Here is a 20,782-nt window from a genome sequence, read left to right as displayed (position 1 = left end):
ATTTCAATTTATAACTTTTATTTCAAAATAAAAAATAAAAAAACTATTATTCGAATTCTACATCAATTAAATTCTCTTAGTTGTAAAGTTTGACCAAATTCATTTATTTTATTCCAATTTCTAATTCTCTCCACATATTTACATGACTTTTTAAAATTCAGCCCCTTGATTTTATTTTCTTTTATGGACACCCCGCGCCTTCACCTCCCTCTCCTTCTTCACCACAGCATCACCCATCACTGCCCCGTCTCCGCCGAAACCCGCCGAACCCACTTCCCTCTGACCCCATCCACGCTTGTAACTCCGCTTCTCCTCAAAGCCCCTCACCGTGGAAAAAACAAGAAGAAAAGACTTAACAAAGATGTACCATCATCCTCTTCTTGTTCCTCAAGTTCTACCAGCAAAGGCAAGGGATTGGCGTTCAGACGACGCAACGTTAAGTTCCGGGCGGGTCAGGTTCGAAGGCCGAGCGAGGGGACTGAGATAGAGGCTATGCTCTCCTCTTGGAATGTCGTTTGCCGCTGTTGTTGCTCAGGTAAGTTAAAGGCTTTTTATTTTTTTTTTTTTTGGGGGGGGGGGGGGGGGGGGGGGGGGGAACTTCGTTGTGTCTCGGTGTTTTTCTGAGGTGGGAAAGTTTGAATTTTGATGAATGGTTATATGATTGGTTTATCCATAGTGTCAAAGGTTGAGTCTTTGTGTTGTTTTGGGGTTTGTGGGATTTTATTATGATTTTAATGGTTGTCGAAAGTGGGTGCAATGTGGTTGTTTCATTGTTGATCTTTATGAATAGTTATTGATAGGGTTTTGGTTCTTGCTTGTTGATTAAGTTGGTCTTGCACTTTCTGTGAATTGTAATTGGAGACTTTTCAGTAACTTTTCTCCTTTATATTGATTGTTGGGCTCTTTTTTAAACTTTATATGCTTTTAAAATTTGATTCTTGTGAAATATACCTTATTTTTGACAATGCAACTTCAAGAATGTGGTTAGAGTACTTTTTTTTAAGCTGCTTTGAAAATTAGTTTATGAAATTGAGAGTGTAAAGCATGGAAGAAAGAAAATGTTGATGGTACATGTGTTAGAAAGAAAGCTTATGGTGTTTGATTTGCAAGAGATTGTGGGGGTGTAGTTGTGGGAGTGACATAGTAATTGTACTTTCAGTTGAAGGGAAAAAGGATGAGGAACACCTTCAACTTGAAGGTGATGGTCAATTCAACCCACTACAAGAGTGCTCTGAACTTCCAAGCTTCAACTGCTTGGGATGAAAAGGTAGTTATTAAAGATAGAAGAAGAGCCTCTGGAGCCTTTGATCTTCATAATTTACTATGTTTCAGAGAAGCCAATGTGGAGCTGGCCTTGGTGGGTGCTGCTTAATGGTGTCTCTGGTTTCACACGGCCCAGGCTTATTCTCATCAGGTTCTGGTGCTTTTGAGATGTAGTTTGCCTTAGTTTGTTTTCTTTTAGTTATTTGTTTGTCAGCCCAGAGAGAGGGGAAAATAAGTGGTGCATGGCATACTGTTCTTGAAAATATATAAGGAAATTATTCCAAATGAGTAATTGTTAAGAGATATGCCTGTTTGAAGCTTTTTGCCTTACATTTTGGGAAAATAGACACTAATTTAAAATTTTTGATTGGTGGCTTATGCCGATAACATTTATAAAAGGAGGTGGATGGTATTGAGAGGTTTGGGTATACATTTAGAACTATCTTTTTTCTTTATTATGCTTTAGTGGATCATAAAGACACCAGAAGCTTGTATTAATGTTGGAAGTGATTATTATATTTTGAATCTGGATTTCATGATATATCTTCGCTGATGTTTAATGTGAATTCTTATATTTTGTACTTTCTAACTAAAATCATTGAAATGTGGGTTTTTCCTTTTTTCTTGTTAATGGTTGTCTTAAGTCTGTTTATCTTTATTTCTTTTGGAGTTTTCTTGTCATTTATGAGATAAAAAATGGATAGCATCTGGCTTTGCTATTTACTTGTAATCTTTAATGATTTAATGCTCATCAAGTTTATCTACTCCTCAATGTAAGGGAAGTAGTGGAGTTTGAGACTTGTGACCCCGATGTTCTTCACACTTTGAAGCATGTGTCTTTATTTGTTTGCTATGGATGGCCTAGGCTCTGGCCTTTCTTCTTGAATCTTGCTGTGGGGCAAAGCTCAAGGTCTGAGTTTTATTGTCAAGAGTATGTTATTTATGGTTGTCATGTGCTGCTTCAGAATAGCATATATGTCTTTCCTCCGTTCTTGTGCAGAAATTTATCGTGTTTCTTCACTGATCTTGAGTTCACATGATTATTTTTTGATTGCTCATGTCAACGTGCTGCTTGTTGGTTTTAGGTTTTGGAAAGGAAAGATGCAGCAGGTGATAGGATATCCATCGACCATCTTTCAAGGGTAGTATTCCATCCTTCATTAAGAGTAATTAAAATTTGTTTTCGAAGTCATCTACTACTGTTATCTCATAACCGTTAATTTGCTTGCCAACTCATTTTTGACATACTAGTTGACCTTGACCTATCTATTTCTTCATAAAGCTTTTTGTTCAATTTGTTTGCGTATACTTGATGTTTAAAATTTTTGGCAGTACCTAAAACTGGTATAAATTTGTTAACTTCATTGCAGATCTGCACTTCAGCTGTCAGAGAATCTTTAACCAATGTAAGCCAGAGCTTAAATGCTGACTCATGCCTTGAATCTGCTTTTACGAAATAAGTTTCGTTGTGTTCGTATCAACAGCACTGAAGATCAAGGTTCTAAAGTATTACGTATGTGTTCATTGTTTTGACTGCCTTTTCGGCAACAGGTTTTTGGGGACAATTTTAATTATTTCGCGAGGAACTTTGAGAAATCGTTTGGGAGCACATTGAGGACTCTTAGATTGATTAATGAATCATCCACCAAGAAGGAAGGATACCACCTAAAAAATCACCGTGTATCTAATTTGGATTTGCCTTCTAATGAAGCGGGTTGCTCAAGCAATTCTGAGCTTCATGATTGTCACTCGGAAACAGACTTGCCTACTATTGCAACTGAAGATATATTGACCACCCCTGAAGTAGAACCTGAACAAACAACAGCAAGTTTTATTTATAAGGAACTTGTACTGCATGATCAAAACAACCAACTGGCTTGTGCCTCTTCAAGCTCATTAGATTCTGCAATCAATAAGAACGTGCTGAGTACGATGGAAAAATCTGTTATAGAACAAGTCCGTTCGAATGACCTCAAGGCATTGGAGCTTGGTCTTGTAATGAAAAGATTGAAGTTGAAAGAGGCCCAGTTGGCTCTCAACCATGATTCAAATCATTTGGAGAGGTCAAAATTAGCTGTGGGTATATCCAAGGCATCCTTTAAAGCTGAAAAATTCAAAAATCAATTAGAAGACATGAGACATGGTGAGCTGCTTAAAAAGTGCATCGACTGTCTTGTAGCCGGTATAGTCCTCATGTCAGCTTCCCTTTCTTATGCCGCTTATGTTTTTTCATACAAAAAGATTTCTGAAGCTACTGCAGCCTGTGCGCCTTTACAAAAGGTAACGACCGTGCTTATTTAGGGCCTCAATAATTTTCATACAAAACCTGCATTATTTTTTGTTCTTGACAGAATATATGATACGCTTTTATTTGTTTCAGGAATCCAAGTCTTGGTGGATGCCGAATACAGTGTCATCGTTTAATTCAGGGCTGCATACCATTAAGTGCCAAGTTCAGGTTATGAGCCGAATGATATTTGGTTTTCTAATGATTCTCGCAATAGCTTACTTGCTTCTCCAGCGTTCGGCCACTTCAAGACAGACAATGCCTATCACTTTTATCCTTTTGCTCTTGGGAGCTGCCTGTGGTTTTGCCGGCAAGCTTTGCGTAGACACTCTGGGTGGAAGTGGATATTACTGGCTCATATGTTGGGAGATTCTCTGCTCGCTGCATTTCTTCGCAAATGTCTGTACATCACCATTGTTCATTATCCTTCATGGGCCTGTCGACATTTCCCAAGGGATGAAAGGCAAGACAGTGGTTCCATACTGGGCACGTAGATCTGTGTTCTATGCTACTCTTCTTCTGTTCTTACCACTAATCTGTGGCCTTATGCCTTTTGCAACCCTTAATGAATGGAAGGATCACTTCTCAGTACTAATCTTAGACTCTCAATCATCATCGATAGACGATTAATGCTACAGTTTTGAGCGTCGTATTAGTCACTGATTCCTTGTGTCATCGAGTTACTGTTATTGACTATTGGTGTAAATTACTCTTGTATTTTATGTCAAGCTGCTCCGGTGTTGTATTTGCCCTGAATAATTTTCTGTAGCTGCAGCTTGGTTTATTTATCTCTTGTATCAGTAATTTTAGGTGTCTCAACCGGAACGAGTCTGGCGATAATGTAAATTAATTTCTTTTACCTGGAAAAGGCAGAGGTAGAATTTTCAATCACAGTTGATGTTTATTGCTATGTCTAAGGATGTGTTTTTGCAGTGACAATGTTGTTATGTTACAGTCATTATAGTTCATAAAAGCAAACACTGTCTCTTGTATCATTATCATTTGTATTCTCCCCCCGCGAGCTATCACTAAATATCAAATTTCTAAATTATTAAAAAAAAAAAAAAAAATTAATAGGCTCCGTTCGGTTGGTTTTTGGGAATACTATTATTAATATTCCCAAAAAAGTTAAATAGTAAAATGTCAAAAAACTCACAATATTATCAAATATTATTCAACTTATTTTAAACCCCCTAAATTTGTTAATTTAATTAAATACCCCAAAATATTTTTTTTGAAATTACAAAAACACCCCTAAACCCACATTATACTAGATTCCGGCCACCACTGTCGGAAGTTGGCCGGAATCTGATATAATGGTGCACTACCGGCTGAATCTGGCCGGTAGTGCGCCGATCTAGCCTTTTCCAGCCAGATCTAAGGCCAAAGATCTGGCCGTTGACGGTCAGATCTTTAGCCGTAACTAGACGTCAACGACGGCCGTATCTTTGGCCGTTGTTGATGAGCAAATGTGGCCAGATCTGGCCGTCAATGGTCAAATCTAGCCATAGATCTGACCATTGACGATATTGGTGCACAACCGGCAAGATCCAACTGGTCATGCGTCGATACAGCAACTCCGGCCACCCTCCGGCGGTGGTGGCCGGCTGTGATTATTCAATGGGTGGGTTGGGGGTGTTTTTGTTAACTTTCAAAGTTTTATTATAGGGGTGTTTAGTAAATAAACCAACATAGGGGGTATTTTTATTAGTTTCTAAATTCTACATCGTAATACACGCCCAATTCAACTTTTTTTAACTTTTTTCAAAAGACTTTTCTAAAAAATGCAAAAAAGTGAACTAAACGGAGCCTAGCATTTGAAATAGTAATTTACCTCTTGTTATTAGTAATTTAGGCTCTGTTTGTTTCACTCTTCAAAATGTTATTCTTGGTTTTTCCAATAAAGTTAAACAGTAAAATTGGCTTATTCTTAAAATATTATTCTATATTATTCAATTTCTTTTAAACTCCCTAAATTTGTTAATTTAACTAAACACTCCTAATTTTTTTTTAGAAATTGTAAAAATATCCCAACAACCCACATTTACTAGATTCTGGCCACCATTGCGGGAAGCTGGTCGGAATATGGTGTAATGGCACACTACCGGCTGAATCTGGCTGGTAGTGCACCGATCTAGCCTTTTCTGGCCAGATCTACTATGGATCTGGCCGGAAAAGTCAAATCTATAACCAAAGATCTAGTTGGAAAATGTCATATCTTTGGTCGTAGACAGTCGTCAACGACGGTCAAAATATGGTAGTCATTGACCATCAATGACGACCGTATCTTTGGCCGTTGTTGACGACCAAATGCAGCTAGATCTGACCGTCAATGGCCGGATCTAGCAGTAGATATGGTCTTTTTGGGCCAGATCCACAATGAATCTAGCCGAAAAAGGCCATATCAACGCACGATTGGTAAGATCCAATTGGTCATGCACTGATACAGCGACTCGGAGGGTGGTGGCCTGTTGTCCGTATTTAATGGGTGGGTTGAGAGTATTTTTGTTAGCTTTTAATATTTTATTATAGGGGTGTTTAGTAAATAAACAAACATATCAAGTATTTTTATTAATTTTCAAATTATATATCGTAATACTCACCTAATTTAACTTTTTTTTAAATATTATTCTAAAAAGTATATAAATAATGAACCAAACGAACCCATAGTATTTCATTGGGTTTTGGTGCTCAATTTAACGGATTCAAAAGTGGGGAACTATTATCTAATGGTACGTGAGATGAGATACCATGAAGAAAAAAAAATATTTACGTGGCATTATTTACATTTTTTATATTTTTGTTTTTAGAAAGAAATCAAAATGAAAATAACAAATTTGATTTTGTTGTTAGAAAATATAATAGAAACTTATTTATTAGAATTAGTCGATCCGATTTTACCCAAAACAAAAAAAGTAAAAGAAGTTCTTCACACACATATATATAATCGAACTTGAATCTGCCACACTAACGATTCAAAAAATAGACATATAACATGGGTGACCAAATGACAATAAACAACCAATGGTGTTGTTGACCTAAACTCGAACTTAAATATGTTTTTTTTTTTTCTCGGTGAAAGCGTTGAAGATTTCCCACACTTAGATGTATGACCTAATTTTCGATCTCGGTTTGGGTAAATGTTTTTGATACAATTACTTTCAATGAAATTCACATCTCTGACATTCTAAGTAAAGTTTGTCTACGAAATCCATTACCAACTAGACCACAACTCATATCTAGCTTAAATATTTTAAAACTCAAATCATATGTTGGTAATAAAAAATAATGAAGTCCATTAATTTTTTTTAAGATATGCATAAGCATTCTTTTCTACTCTCTTTTTTTTAGGGTGAGGTTAGTATAGATATTAGAATAATCAGCATACATTGCACATGGACAACAAGATTAATATTATATCTATTATTGGAGAATTAAATTATAGTATGTTTATTATCATTAAATAAATAAACTTAAAAGGTTTTAAAATTTAAAAAAAAAAATTGTTTCACAAATATTTAAAATAGTAAAGATAAAATTTAAATTTAAATTATATTTCAATAATCTATTATCTTAAAACATGTTCGATGTAATATTTAAAAATAATTTGAAATTAAACTATATACTTCTAGGAGTATCAATTTTTTTCATTTTCTGATATTATACACACCCACTTTCAAAAACAATCATTTAAAAAATATTTCAATTTATACTTTTATTTCAAAATAAAAAATAAAAAACTATAATTCGAATTCTACATCAATTAAATTCTCTTAGTTGTAAAGTTTGACCAAATTCATTTATTTTATTCCAATTTCTAATTCTCTCCACATATTTACATGACTTTTTAAAATTCAGCCCCCTTGATTTTTTTTTCTTTTATGGACACCCCGCGCCTTCACCTCCCTCTCCTTCTTCACCACAGCATCACCCATCCACTGCCCCCGTCTCCGCCGAAACCCGCCGAACCCACTTCCCTCTGACCCCATCCAACGGCTTGTAACTCCGCTTCTCCTCAAAGCCCCTCACCCGTGGAAAAACAAGAAGAAAAGACTTAACAAAGATGTACCATCATCCTCTTCTTGTTCCTAATGTTCTACCAGCAAAGGCAAGGGATTGGCGTTCAGACGACGCAACGTTAAGTTCCGGGCGGGTCAGTTTCGAAGGCCGAGCGAGGGGACTGGATAGAGGCTATTGCTCTTCCTCTTGGAATGTCGTTTGCCGCTGTTGTTGCTCAGGTAAGTTAAAGTTTTTTTTTTTTTTTTTTTGGGGGGGGGGGGGGGGGGGGAACTTGTTGGTGTCTCGGTGTTTTCTGGAGGTGGGAAAGTTTGAATTTTGATGAATGGTTATGTGATTGTTTATCATAGGTAAAGTTGAATCTTGTGTGTTGTTTTGGGGTTTTTGGGATTTTATTATGATTTAATGGTTGTCAGGTGGGTGCTGATGTGTTGTTTCATTGTTGATCTTTATGAAAGTTATTGATAGGGTTTTGGTTCTTGCTTGTTGATTAAGTTGGTCTTGCACTTTCTGTGAATTGTAATTGGAGACTTTTCAGTAACTTTTCTCTTTATATTGATTGTTGGGCTCTTTTTTAAACTTTATATGCTTTTAAAATTTGATTCTTGTGAAATATACCTTATTTTTGACAATGCAACCTTCAGAATGTGGTTAGAGTACTTTTTTTTAAGCTGCTTTGAAAATTAGTTATGAAATTGAGAGTGTAAAGCATGGAAGAAAAAAATGTTGATGGTACATGTGTTAGAAAGAAAGCTTATGGTGTTTGATTTGCAAGAGATTGTGGGGGTGTAGTTGGGGAGTGACTGTATTGTACTTTCAGTTGAAGGAAAAAGGATGAGGAACACCTTCAACTGAAGGTGATGGTCAATTCAACCCACTACAAGAGTGCTCTGACTTCCAAGCTTCAACTGCTTGGGATGAAAAGGTAGTTATTAAAGATAGAAAAGAGCCTCTGGAGCCTTTGATCTTCATATTTTACTATGTTTCAGAGAAGCCAATGTGGAGCTGGCCTTGGTGGGTGCTGCTTAATGGTGTCTCTGGTTTCACACGGCCCAGGCTTATTCTCATCAGTTCTGGTGCTTTTGAGATGTAGTTTGCCTTAGTTTGTTTTCTTTTAGTTATTTGTTTGTCACCCAGAAAGAGGGGAAAATAAGTGTGGCATGGCATACTGTTCTTGAAAATATATAAGGAAATTATTCCAAAGAGTAATTGTTAGAGTATGTCCTGTTTGAAGCTTTTTGCCTTACATTTTGGGAAAATAGACACTAATTTAAAATTTTTGATTGGTGGCTTATGCCGATAACATTATAAAAGGAGGTGGATGGTATTGAGAGGTTTGGGTATACATTTAGACTTCTTTTTTCTTATTATGCTTTAGTGATCATAAAGACACCAGAAGCTTGTATATTGTTGGAAGTATTATTATATTTTGAATCTGGATTTCATGATATATCTTCGCTGATGTTTATGTGAATTCTTTCTGAATGTTTTTCCTTTTTCTTGTTAATGGTTGCTTAAGTCTGTTTTCTTATTTCTTTTGGAGTTTTCTTGTCATTTGAGATAAAAAATGGATAGCATCTGGCTTTGCTATTTACTTGTAATCTTTAATGATTTAATGCTCTCAAGTTTATCTACTCTCAATGTAAGGGAGTAGTGGAGTTTGAGACTTGTGACCCCGATGTTCTTCACACTTGAAGCATGTGTCTTTATTTGTTTGCTATGGATGGCCTAGGCTCTGCCTTTCTTCTTGAATCTTGCTGTGGGGCAAAGCTCAAGGCTGAGTTTATTGTCAAGAGTATGTTATTTATGTTGTCATGTGCTGCTTCGAATAGCATATATGCCTTTCCTCCGTTCTTGTGCAGAATTTATCGTTTTTCTTCACTGATCTTGAGTTCACATGATTATTTTTGATTGCTCATGTCAACGTGCTGCTTGTTGGTTTTAGGTTTTGGAAAGGAAAGATGCAGCAGGTGATGGATATCCATCGACCATCTTTCAAGGGTAGTATTCCATCCTTCATTAAGAGTAATTAAAATTTGTTTTCGAAGTCATCTACTACTGTTATCTCATAACCGTTAATTTGCTTGCCAACTCATTTTTGACATACTAGTTGACTTGACCATCTATTTCTTCATAATGCTTTTTGTTCATTTGTTGCGTATACTTGATGTTTAAATTTTTGGCAGTACCTAAAACTGGTATAAATTTGTAACTTCATGTCAGATCTGCACTTCAGCTGTCAGAGAATCTTTAACCAATGTAAGCCAGAGCTTAATGCTGACTCATGCCTTGAATCTGCTTTTACGAGAATAAGTTTCGTTGTGTTCGTATCAACACACTGAAGATCAAGGTTCTAAGTATTACGTATGTGTTCATGTTTTGACTGCCTTTTCGGCACAGGTTTTTGGGGACAATTTTAATTATTTCGCGAGAACTTTGAGAATCGTTTGGGAGCACATTGAGGACTTCTAGATTGATTATGAATCATCCACCAAGAAGGAGGATACCACCTAAAAAATCACCGTATCTATTTGGATTTGCCTTCTAATGAAGCGGGTTGCTCAAGCAATTCTGAGCTTCATGATTGTCACTCGGAAACTACTGCCTACTATTGCAACTGAATATATTGACCACCCCTGAAGTAACCTGAACAACAACAGCAAGTTTTATTTATGAGACTTGTATCATGATCAAAACACCAACTGGCTTGTGCCTCTTCAGCTCATTAGATTCTGCAATCAATAGAACGGTCTGAGTACGATGGAAAAATCTGTTATAGAACAAGTCCGTTCGAATGACCTCAAGGCATTGGAGCTTGGTCTTGTAATGAAAAGATTGAAGTTAAAGAGGCCAGTGGCTCTCAACCATGATTCAAATCATTGGAGAGGTCAAAATTAGCTGTGGGTATATCCAAGGCATCCTTAAAGCTGAAAAATTCAAAAATCATTAGAAGACATGAGACATGGTGAGCTGCTTAAAAGTGCATCGACTGTCTTGTAGCCGGTATAGTCCTCATGTCAGCTTCCCTTTCTTATGCCGCTTATGTTTTTTCATACAAAAAGATTTCTGAAGCTACTGCAGCCTGTGCGCCTTTACAAAAGTAACGACCGTGCTTATTTAGGCCTCAATAATTTTCATACAAAACCTGCATTATTTTTGTTCTTGACAGAATATATGATACGCTTTTATTTGTTTCGGAATCCAAGTCTTGGATGCCGAATACAGTGTCATCGTTTAATTCAGGGCTGCATACCATTAAGTGCCAAGTTCAGGTTATGAGCCGAATGATATTTGGTTTTCTAATGATTCTCGCAATAGCTTACTTGCTCTCCAGCGTTCGGCCACTTCAAGACAGACAATGCCTATCACTTTTATCCTTTGCTCTTGGGAGCTGCCTGTGGTTTTGCCGGCAACTTTGCGTAGACACTCTGGGTGGAAGTGGATTAAAAAAAATATAATAAGGGTTTTATGTAGCATTTATATGGGACAATTATGTTGGTATCACAAATCAAATCAAATCAACTTTTTGAATTGTGCCTATTATTCACAAGGGACAGTTCTAATAAGATTTAATGGCCTAGAAATGGTCTTGAAAGTTTGTAAAATTCTTGAATGTGATGGAGAAGAATCTTGGAGTTCAGTGAAGTGAACTTAAAAGTAATTAAAGAGATAGAGCAAAGTGAAGCATATGTCCTTCGCTTTTCCAAGCTTTTTAAAGTATGCATGTCCATTGGTGAATAATTATCTTATTTTTGAAAATAAAAATACCCACATAAGGAAAAAATTGTATAATGACATACATGCATCCACCAACCAATGAGAAAGTGACACAACAACACACGTAAAATATACTATGTATTTGTTAGTTGGATATACGTGCACATGTTACACCTATAATTTTTTTAACTCTTAACTACATGAAGATCAGAAAATTTCTACGAAAGAAAAAAAAAATGGGTTTAACGTTACATATGATATAGTTTTATTATTTACAATTTGTTATAGAATAAAATTCAGTTTTACCCTAATTCTGATTGACCAAAAATTATAATTAGAAATAACTATCATATCTCGCATAACTAATGATTGTTGGTTTGAACTAATTATAAATAGTAAGTTGTCTTAATTAAATAAAACATGTTTCAAAACAGAGATATGTACATAAACAGTTAAACGAACTACACGAATATTGAAAAAAAGAAAAAGTTTGGAAAACTTTTCCACTTTCGTTTGGTCCAAAAGTGTTTTTTTTTTTGAAAGCAAACCTCACCAAACGAACAAAGTATTCCCCATATAGAAATTCCATGGGACAAAAGGTCCCCTAACATTATTGTTCAAATATTCATGCCTAGATTTTGTTTTCATATCCAATTTTTTTAGTCACTTTTTTCCTTTCAAGATTCCTCACTTCTTAAACCATCCTTTTGTAAATTAATTGGAATTCTGCAAGTGCTTGTTTCTTTCCTTTTCTGTCCCCATCAAACCGCCTTTCCACCTTTTTATATATTGACCTCTTTCCCCTCACTCTTCTTTGCTTATAAGTTCACATTTCCCCTACACAGGATTCTTCATCAAACACTTAGAAAACCAAAAAAAAAACATTACAAAAACATATCAAACGTTTGATAAAAACACTGATTTTTTCTTCAACTTCTGATCACTTCGATGACTGGAAAGCGAAACCAATCGAGCCCGATTGGTAGCCCGTCGTCGGGGAACATCTCCGACAGCTCCTTGAAGGAGCATGATCGGTTTCTGCCTATTGCGAATGTGAGTAGGATCATGAAAAAGGCCCTACCCGCCAATGCGAAAATCTCCAAGGAAGCTAAAGATACTGTCCAAGAATGTGTTTCCGAGTTCATTAGCTTCATCACTGGGGAGGCCTCAGACAAGTGCCAAAGAGAGAAGCGGAAGACCATCAATGGCGACGATCTTTTGTGGGCGATGACAACGTTAGGGTTCGAGAATTACGTTGGAACCTTGAAGACTTACCTCAACAAATATCGAGAAACCGAAGGTGAAAAAAACTTGATGCCTCGACAAGATGATCATCATCAAACTCTCGTCACCAGCATGAACCACGAAGAAATTCATAAAATGAATGGTTCTTTATCAGTTTCAAAGGCAGATTTTCAGAATTTTAACATGGGATTTTACTCCCTTGGGGCACAAGCAGCTGCAAAAAGTATTGGAGAGGGCACAAGGGTGATCAGCTACGGAGAAAATTTGGGCACAGAAGGCTTTAATTTCAGCAGGATTCACCATGAAAATGGAGAAGGAAACGGAAACAGAGCAGCCTTGGCAGCTGCTCATGTTCATGGAGGAGTTGAATGGTAGAGATTTTGGAAAGAAATAATTAATACCAGCAATTTTTATATTAATATATGTGTAAGTTGATTTCTTGTTGCTCCTGTTTAATGATTTAACAATAATTTTTATATATAAGTATACCTATTATTATTATTCTTTAGTTCAAAGTAAATTTTAGATTAATCTTATATTATTTCGTTGNTGTTTTTTGAAAGCAAACCTCACCAAACAAACAAAGTAATCCCCATATAGAAATTCCATGGGACAAAAGGTCCCCTAACATTATTTGTTCAAATATTCATGCCTAGATTTTGTTTTCATATCCAATTTTTTTGGTCACTTTTTTCCTTTCAAGATTCCTCACTTCTTAAACCATCCTTTTGTAAATTAATTGGAATTCTGCAAGTGCTTGTTTCTTTCCTTTTCTGTCCCCATCAAACCGCCTCTCCACCTTTTCATATATTGACCTCTTTCCCCTCACTCTTCTTTGCTTATAAGTTCACATTTTCCCTACACTGGATTCTTCATCAAACACTTAGAAAACCAAAAAAAAAAACATTACAAAAACATATCAAACGTTTGATAAAAACACTGATTTTTTCTTCAACTTCTGATCACTTCGATGACTGGAAAGCGAAACCAATCGAGCCCGATTGGCAGCCCGTCGTCGGGGAACATCTCCGACAGCTCCTCGAAGGAGCATGATCGGTTTCTGCCTATTGCGAATGTGAGTAGGATCATGAAAAAGGCCTTACCCGCCAATGCGAAAATCTCCAAGGAAGCTAAAGATACTGTCCAAGAATGTGTTTCCGAGTTCATTAGCTTCATCACTGGGGAGGCCTCAGACAAGTGCCAAAGAGAGAAGCGGAAGACCATCAATGGCGACGATCTTTTGTGGGCGATGACAACGTTAGGGTTCGAGAATTACGTTGGAACCTTGAAGACTTACCTCAACAAATATCGAGAAACCGAAGGTGAAAAAAACTTGATGCCTCGACAAGATGATCATCATCAAACTCTCGTCACCAGCATGAACCACGAAGAAATTCATAAAATGAATGGTTCTTTATCAGTTTCAAAGGCAGATTTTCAGAATTTTAACATGGGATTTTACTCCCTTGGGGCACAAGCAGCTGCAAAAAGTATTGGAGAGGGCACAAGGGTGATCAGCTACGGAGAAAATTTGGGCACAGAAGGGTTTAATTTCAGCAGGATTCACCATGAAAATGGAGAAGGAAATGGAAACAGAGCAGCCTTGGCAGCTGCTCATGTTCATGGAGGAGTTGATTGGTAGAGATTTTGGAAAGAAATAATTAATACCAGCAATTTTTATATTAATATATGTGTAAGTTGATTTCTTGTTGCTCCTGTTTAATGATTTAACAATAATTTTTATATATAAGTATACCTATTATTATTATTCTTTAGTTCAAAGTAAATTTTAGATTAATCTTATATTATTTCGTTTTGTGTTAGAATATATATAAATAGAAACTTATTTATTAGAATTAGTCGATCCGATTTTACCCAAAACCGAAAAAAAGTAAAAGAAGTTCTTCACACACATATATATAATCGAACTTTGAATCTGCCAACAATAACGATTCAAAAAATAGACATATAACATGGGTGACCAAATGACAAATAAACAAACACATGGTGTTGTTGACCTAAAACTCGAACTTAAGATATGTTTTTTTTTTTTCTCGGTGAAAGCGTTGAGATTTCCCACACTTAGATGTATGAGACTAATTTTCGATCGTGGTTTGGGTAAATGTCTCTGACTACAAATTACTTTCAATGAAATTCACATCTCTGACATTCTAAGTAAAGTTTGTCTACAAGAATCCAATTACCAACTAGACCACAACTCATATCTAGCTTAAAATATTTTAAAACTCAAATCATATGTTGGTAATAAAAAAATAATAGAAGTCCATTAATTTTTTTTAAGATATGCATAAGCGATTTCTTTTCTACTCTCTTTTTTTTAGGGGATGAGGTTAGTATAAGATATTAGAATAATCAGCATACATTGCACATGGACAACAAGATTAATATTAGTATCTATTATTGGAGAATTAAATTATAGTATGTTTATTATCATTAAATAAATAAACTTAAAAGGTTTTAAAATTTAAAAAAAAAAATTGTTTCACAAATAATTTGAAAATAGTAAAGATAAAATTTAAATTTAAAATTATATTTCAATAATCTTATTATCTTAAAACATGTTCGATGTAATATTTAAAAATAATTTGAAATTAAACTATATGCTTCTAGGAGTATCAATTTTTTTTCATTTTCTGATATTATACACACCCACTTTCAAAAAACAAATCATTTAAAAAAATATTTCAATTTATAACTTTTATTTCAAAAATAAAAAAGTAAAAATTTTCATTTTCTGATATTATACACACCCACTTTCAAAAAACAAATCATTTAAAAAAATATTTCAATTTATAACTTTTATTTCAAAAATAAAAAAGTAAAAAACTATATATTCGAATTCTACATCAATTAAATTCTCTTAGTTGTAAAGTTTGACCAAATTCATTGATTTTTATTTCAATTTCTAATTCTCTCCCACATATTTACATGACTTTTTTCAAATTCAGCCCACTTGATTTTGTTTTCTTTTATGGACACCCCTGCGCCTTCACCTCCCTCTCCTTCTTCTCCACAGCATCACCCATCCACTGCCCCCGTCTCCGCCGAAAACCCGCCGAACCCGCTTCCCTCTGACCCGAATCCAACGGCTTGTAACTCCGCTTCGTCCTCAAAGCCCCTCAACCGTGGAAAAAACAAGAAGAAAAGACTTAACAAAGATGTACCATCATCCTCTTCTTGTTCCTTATGTTCTACCAGCAAAGGCAAGGGATTGGCGTTCAGACGACGCAACGTTAAGTTCCGGGCGGGTCAGGTTCGAAGGCCGAGCGAGGGGACTGAGATAGAGGCTATTGCTCTTCCTCTTGGAATGTCGTTTGCCGCTGTTGTTGCTCAGGTAAGTTAAAGGCTTTTTATTTTTTTTTTTTTTTGGGGGGGGGGGGGGGTGTGGGGGAACTTTGTTGGTTGTCTCGGTGTTTTTCTGAGGTGGGAAAGTTTGAATTTTGATGAATGGTTATATGATTGGTTTATCCATAGTGTCAAAGGTTGAGTCTTTGTGTTGTTTTGGGGTTTGTGGGATTTTATTATGATTTTAATGGTTGTCGAAAGTGGGTGCAATGTGGTTGTTTCATTGTTGATCTTTATGAATAGTTATTGATAGGGTTTTGGTTCTTGCTTGTTGATTAAGTTGGTCTTGCACTTTCTGTGAATTGTAATTGGAGACTTTTCAGTAACTTTTCTCCTTTATATTGATTGTTGGGCTCTTTTTTAAACTTTATATGCTTTTAAAATTTGATTCTTGTGAAATATACCTTATTTTTGACAATGCAACTTCAAGAATGTGGTTAGAGTACTTTTTTTTAAGCTGCTTTGAAAATTAGTTTATGAAATTGAGAGTGTAAAGCATGGAAGAAAGAAAATGTTGATGGTACATGTGTTAGAAAGAAAGCTTATGGTGTTTGATTTGCAAGAGATTGTGGGGGTGTAGTTGTGGGAGTGACATAGTAATTGTACTTTCAGTTGAAGGGAAAAAGGATGAGGAACACCTTCAACTTGAAGGTGATGGTCAATTCAACCCACTACAAGAGTGCTCTGAACTTCCAAGCTTCAACTGCTTGGGATGAAAAGGTAGTTATTAAAGATAGAAGAAGAGCCTCTGGAGCCTTTGATCTTCATAATTTACTATGTTTCAGAGAAGCCAATGTGGAGCTGGCCTTGGTGGGTGCTGCTTAATGGTGTCTCTGGTTTCACACGGCCCAGGCTTATTCTCATCAGGTTCTGGTGCTTTTGAGATGTAGTTTGCCTTAGTTTGTTTTCTTTTAGTTATTTGTTTGTCAGCCCAGAGAGAGGGGAAAATAAGTGGTGCATGGCATACTGTTCTTGAAAATATATAAGGAAATTATTCCAAATGAGTAATTGTTAAGAGATATGCCTGTTTGAAGCTTTTTGCCTTACATTTTGGGAAAATAGACACTAATTTAAAATTTTTGATTGGTGGCTTATGCCGATAACATTTATAAAAGGAGGTGGATGGTATTGAGAGGTTTGGGTATACATTTAGAACTATCTTTTTTCTTTATTATGCTTTAGTGGATCATAAAGACACCAGAAGCTTGTATTAATGTTGGAAGTGATTATTATATTTTGAATCTGGATTTCATGATATATCTTCGCTGATGTTTAATGTGAATTCTTATATTTTGTACTTTCTAACTAAAATCATTGAAATGTGGGTTTTTCCTTTTTTCTTGTTAATGGTTGTCTTAAGTCTGTTTATCTTTATTTCTTTTGGAGTTTTCTTGTCATTTATGAGATAAAAAATGGATAGCATCTGGCTTTGCTATTTACTTGTAATCTTTAATGATTTAATGCTCATCAAGTTTATCTACTCCTCAATGTAAGGGAAGTAGTGGAGTTTGAGACTTGTGACCCCGATGTTCTTCACACTTTGAAGCATGTGTCTTTATTTGTTTGCTATGGATGGCCTAGGCTCTGGCCTTTCTTCTTGAATCTTGCTGTGGGGCAAAGCTCAAGGTCTGAGTTTTATTGTCAAGAGTATGTTATTTATGGTTGTCATGTGCTGCTTCAGAATAGCATATATGTCTTTCCTCCGTTCTTGTGCAGAAATTTATCGTGTTTCTTCACTGATCTTGAGTTCACATGATTATTTTTTGATTGCTCATGTCAACGTGCTGCTTGTTGGTTTTAGGTTTTGGAAAGGAAAGATGCAGCAGGTGATAGGATATCCATCGACCATCTTTCAAGGGTAGTATTCCATCCTTCATTAAGAGTAATTAAAATTTGTTTTCGAAGTCATCTACTACTGTTATCTCATAACCGTTAATTTGCTTGCCAACTCATTTTTGACATACTAGTTGACCTTGACCTATCTATTTCTTCATAAAGCTTTTTGTTCAATTTGTTTGCGTATACTTGATGTTTAAAATTTTTGGCAGTACCTAAAACTGGTATAAATTTGTTAACTTCATTGCAGATCTGCACTTCAGCTGTCAGAGAATCTTTAACCAATGTAAGCCAGAGCTTAAATGCTGACTCATGCCTTGAATCTGCTTTTACGAAATAAGTTTCGTTGTGTTCGTATCAACAGCACTGAAGATCAAGGTTCTAAAGTATTACGTATGTGTTCATTGTTTTGACTGCCTTTTCGGCAACAGGTTTTTGGGGACAATTTTAATTATTTCGCGAGGAACTTTGAGAAATCGTTTGGGAGCACATTGAGGACTCTTAGATTGATTAATGAATCATCCACCAAGAAGGAAGGATACCACCTAAAAAATCACCGTGTATCTAATTTGGATTTGCCTTCTAATGAAGCGGGTTGCTCAAGCAATTCTGAGCTTCATGATTGTCACTCGGAAACAGACTTGCCTACTATTGCAACTGAAGATATATTGACCACCCCTGAAGTAGAACCTGAACAAACAACAGCAAGTTTTATTTATAAGGAACTTGTACTGCATGATCAAAACAACCAACTGGCTTGTGCCTCTTCAAGCTCATTAGATTCTGCAATCAATAAGAACGTGCTGAGTACGATGGAAAAATCTGTTATAGAACAAGTCCGTTCGAATGACCTCAAGGCATTGGAGCTTGGTCTTGTAATGAAAAGATTGAAGTTGAAAGAGGCCCAGTTGGCTCTCAACCATGATTCAAATCATTTGGAGAGGTCAAAATTAGCTGTGGGTATATCCAAGGCATCCTTTAAAGCTGAAAAATTCAAAAATCAATTAGAAGACATGAGACATGGTGAGCTGCTTAAAAAGTGCATCGACTGTCTTGTAGCCGGTATAGTCCTCATGTCAGCTTCCCTTTCTTATGCCGCTTATGTTTTTTCATACAAAAAGATTTCTGAAGCTACTGCAGCCTGTGCGCCTTTACAAAAGGTAACGACCGTGCTTATTTAGGGCCTCAATAATTTTCATACAAAACCTGCATTATTTTTTGTTCTTGACAGAATATATGATACGCTTTTATTTGTTTCAGGAATCCAAGTCTTGGTGGATGCCGAATACAGTGTCATCGTTTAATTCAGGGCTGCATACCATTAAGTGCCAAGTTCAGGTTATGAGCCGAATGATATTTGGTTTTCTAATGATTCTCGCAATAGCTTACTTGCTTCTCCAGCGTTCGGCCACTTCAAGACAGACAATGCCTATCACTTTTATCCTTTTGCTCTTGGGAGCTGCCTGTGGTTTTGCCGGCAAGCTTTGCGTAGACACTCTGGGTGGAAGTGGATATTACTGGCTCATATGTTGGGAGATTCTCTGCTCGCTGCATTTCTTCGCAAATGTCTGTACATCACCATTGTTCATTATCCTTCATGGGCCTGTCGACATTTCCCAAGGGATGAAAGGCAAGACAGTGGTTCCATACTGGGCACGTAGATCTGTGTTCTATGCTACTCTTCTTCTGTTCTTACCACTAATCTGTGGCCTTATGCCTTTTGCAACCCTTAATGAATGGAAGGATCACTTCTCAGTACTAATCTTAGACTCTCAATCATCATCGATAGACGATTAATGCTACAGTTTTGAGCGTCGTATTAGTCACTGATTCCTTGTGTCATCGAGTTACTGTTATTGACTATTGGTGTAAATTACTCTTGTATTTTATGTCAAGCTGCTCCGGTGTTGTATTTGCCCTGAATAATTTTCTGTAGCTGCAGCTTGGTTTATTTATCTCTTGTATCAGTAATTTTAGGTGTCTCAACCGGAACGAGTCTGGCGATAATGTAAATTAATTTCTTTTACCTGGAAAAGGCAGAGGTAGAATTTTCAATCACAGTTGATGTTTATTGCTATGTCTAAGGATGTGTTTTTGCAGTGACAATGTTGTTATGTTACAGTCATTATAGTTCATAAAAGCAAACATTGTCTCTTGTATCATTATCATTTGTATTCTCCCCCCGCGAGCTATCACTAAGTATCAAATTTCTAAATTATTAAAAAAAAAAAAAATTAATAGGCTCTGTTTGTTTCGCTCTTCAAAATGTTATTTTTGGTTTTCCCAATAAAGTTAAACAGTAAAATTGGCTTATTCTCAAAATATTATTCTATATTATTCAATTTCTTTTAAACTCCCTAAATTTGTTAATTTAATTAAACACTCTTAATTTTTTTTTTAGAAATTATAAAAATACCCCAACAACCCGCATTTATCATATTCTGGCCATCACTGCGTGAAGCTGGTCAGAATCTGATGTAATGGCGCACTACCGACTGAATCTGTCTAGTAGTGCACCGATCTAGCCTTTTCTGGTCAGATCCACTGTGGATCTGGCCGGAAAAGCTAGATCTACAACCAAAGATCTGGTTGGAAAAGGTCAGATCTTTGGCCATAGATAGTCGTCAACGACGGTCAAAATATGGTCGTCATTGACCATCAATGACGACCGTATCTTTGGCCATCGTTGACGACCAAATGCAGTAAGATCTGGCCGTCAATGGCCGGATCTAGCAGTAGATATGGTCTTTTTTGGCCAGATCCATTGTGGGTCTGACTGAAAAAAGCCATATCGACGCACGACCGGTAAGATCCAGTTGGTCATGCGCTGATATAACGACTCGGAGGGTGGTGGCCTGTTGTCCGTATTTAATGGATGGGTTGGAAGTATTTTTGTTAGCTTTTAATATTTTATTATAGGGGTATTTAGTAAATAAACAAACATATCAAGTATTTTTATTAATTTTCAAATTCTACATCGTAATACCCACCCAATTTAACTTTTTTTTAAAATATTATTCTAAAAAGTATATAAATAATGAACCAAACAGA

The 20,782-nt window shown here is 36.1% G+C and overlaps 4 protein-coding genes across 4 annotated transcripts; all 4 read left to right on the top strand.

The window, feature by feature from the left end:
- Nucleotides 1–183: 183 nt before the first annotated feature.
- Nucleotides 184–4,454, top strand: LOC116139864 (protein CPR-5-like). The gene is given in 6 exon segments (XM_031425500.1): nt 184–497; nt 499–535; nt 2,349–2,405; nt 2,634–2,669; nt 2,815–3,543; nt 3,644–4,454. Coding segments are annotated over 6 exon segments (1,710 nt in total). The 3' UTR covers nt 4,181–4,454.
- A 7,710-nt stretch (nt 4,455–12,164) lies between these two features.
- On the top strand, nt 12,165–13,012 carry LOC116139931 (nuclear transcription factor Y subunit B-like). Its single transcript, XM_031425574.1, has one exon. The coding sequence runs from the start codon at nt 12,233–12,235 to the stop codon at nt 12,902–12,904; it is 672 nt and encodes a 223-aa protein (XP_031281434.1). The 5' UTR covers nt 12,165–12,232; the 3' UTR covers nt 12,905–13,012.
- A 416-nt stretch (nt 13,013–13,428) lies between these two features.
- LOC116139930 (nuclear transcription factor Y subunit B-4-like) lies at nt 13,429–14,279 on the top strand. The gene has a single exon (XM_031425573.1). The coding sequence runs from the start codon at nt 13,500–13,502 to the stop codon at nt 14,169–14,171; it is 672 nt and encodes a 223-aa protein (XP_031281433.1). The 5' UTR covers nt 13,429–13,499; the 3' UTR covers nt 14,172–14,279.
- Nucleotides 14,280–15,475: 1,196 nt separating this feature from the next.
- On the top strand, nt 15,476–19,802 carry LOC116139928 (protein CPR-5). The gene is made up of 5 exons (XM_031425571.1): nt 15,476–15,884; nt 17,697–17,753; nt 17,982–18,017; nt 18,163–18,891; nt 18,992–19,802. Exons 1-5 carry the CDS (start codon nt 15,522–15,524, stop codon nt 19,526–19,528), a joined length of 1,722 nt encoding a protein of 573 aa, XP_031281431.1. The 5' UTR covers nt 15,476–15,521; the 3' UTR covers nt 19,529–19,802.
- The last annotated feature ends 980 nt before the right edge of the window (nt 19,803–20,782 follow it).

Source organism: Pistacia vera, unplaced genomic scaffold (assembly GCF_008641045.1).
Source record: "Pistacia vera cultivar Batoury unplaced genomic scaffold, PisVer_v2 Contig36, whole genome shotgun sequence".
NCBI lineage: Eukaryota > Viridiplantae > Streptophyta > Magnoliopsida > Sapindales > Anacardiaceae > Pistacia > Pistacia vera.
This window is presented reverse-complemented; position numbering and strand designations above follow the sequence as displayed.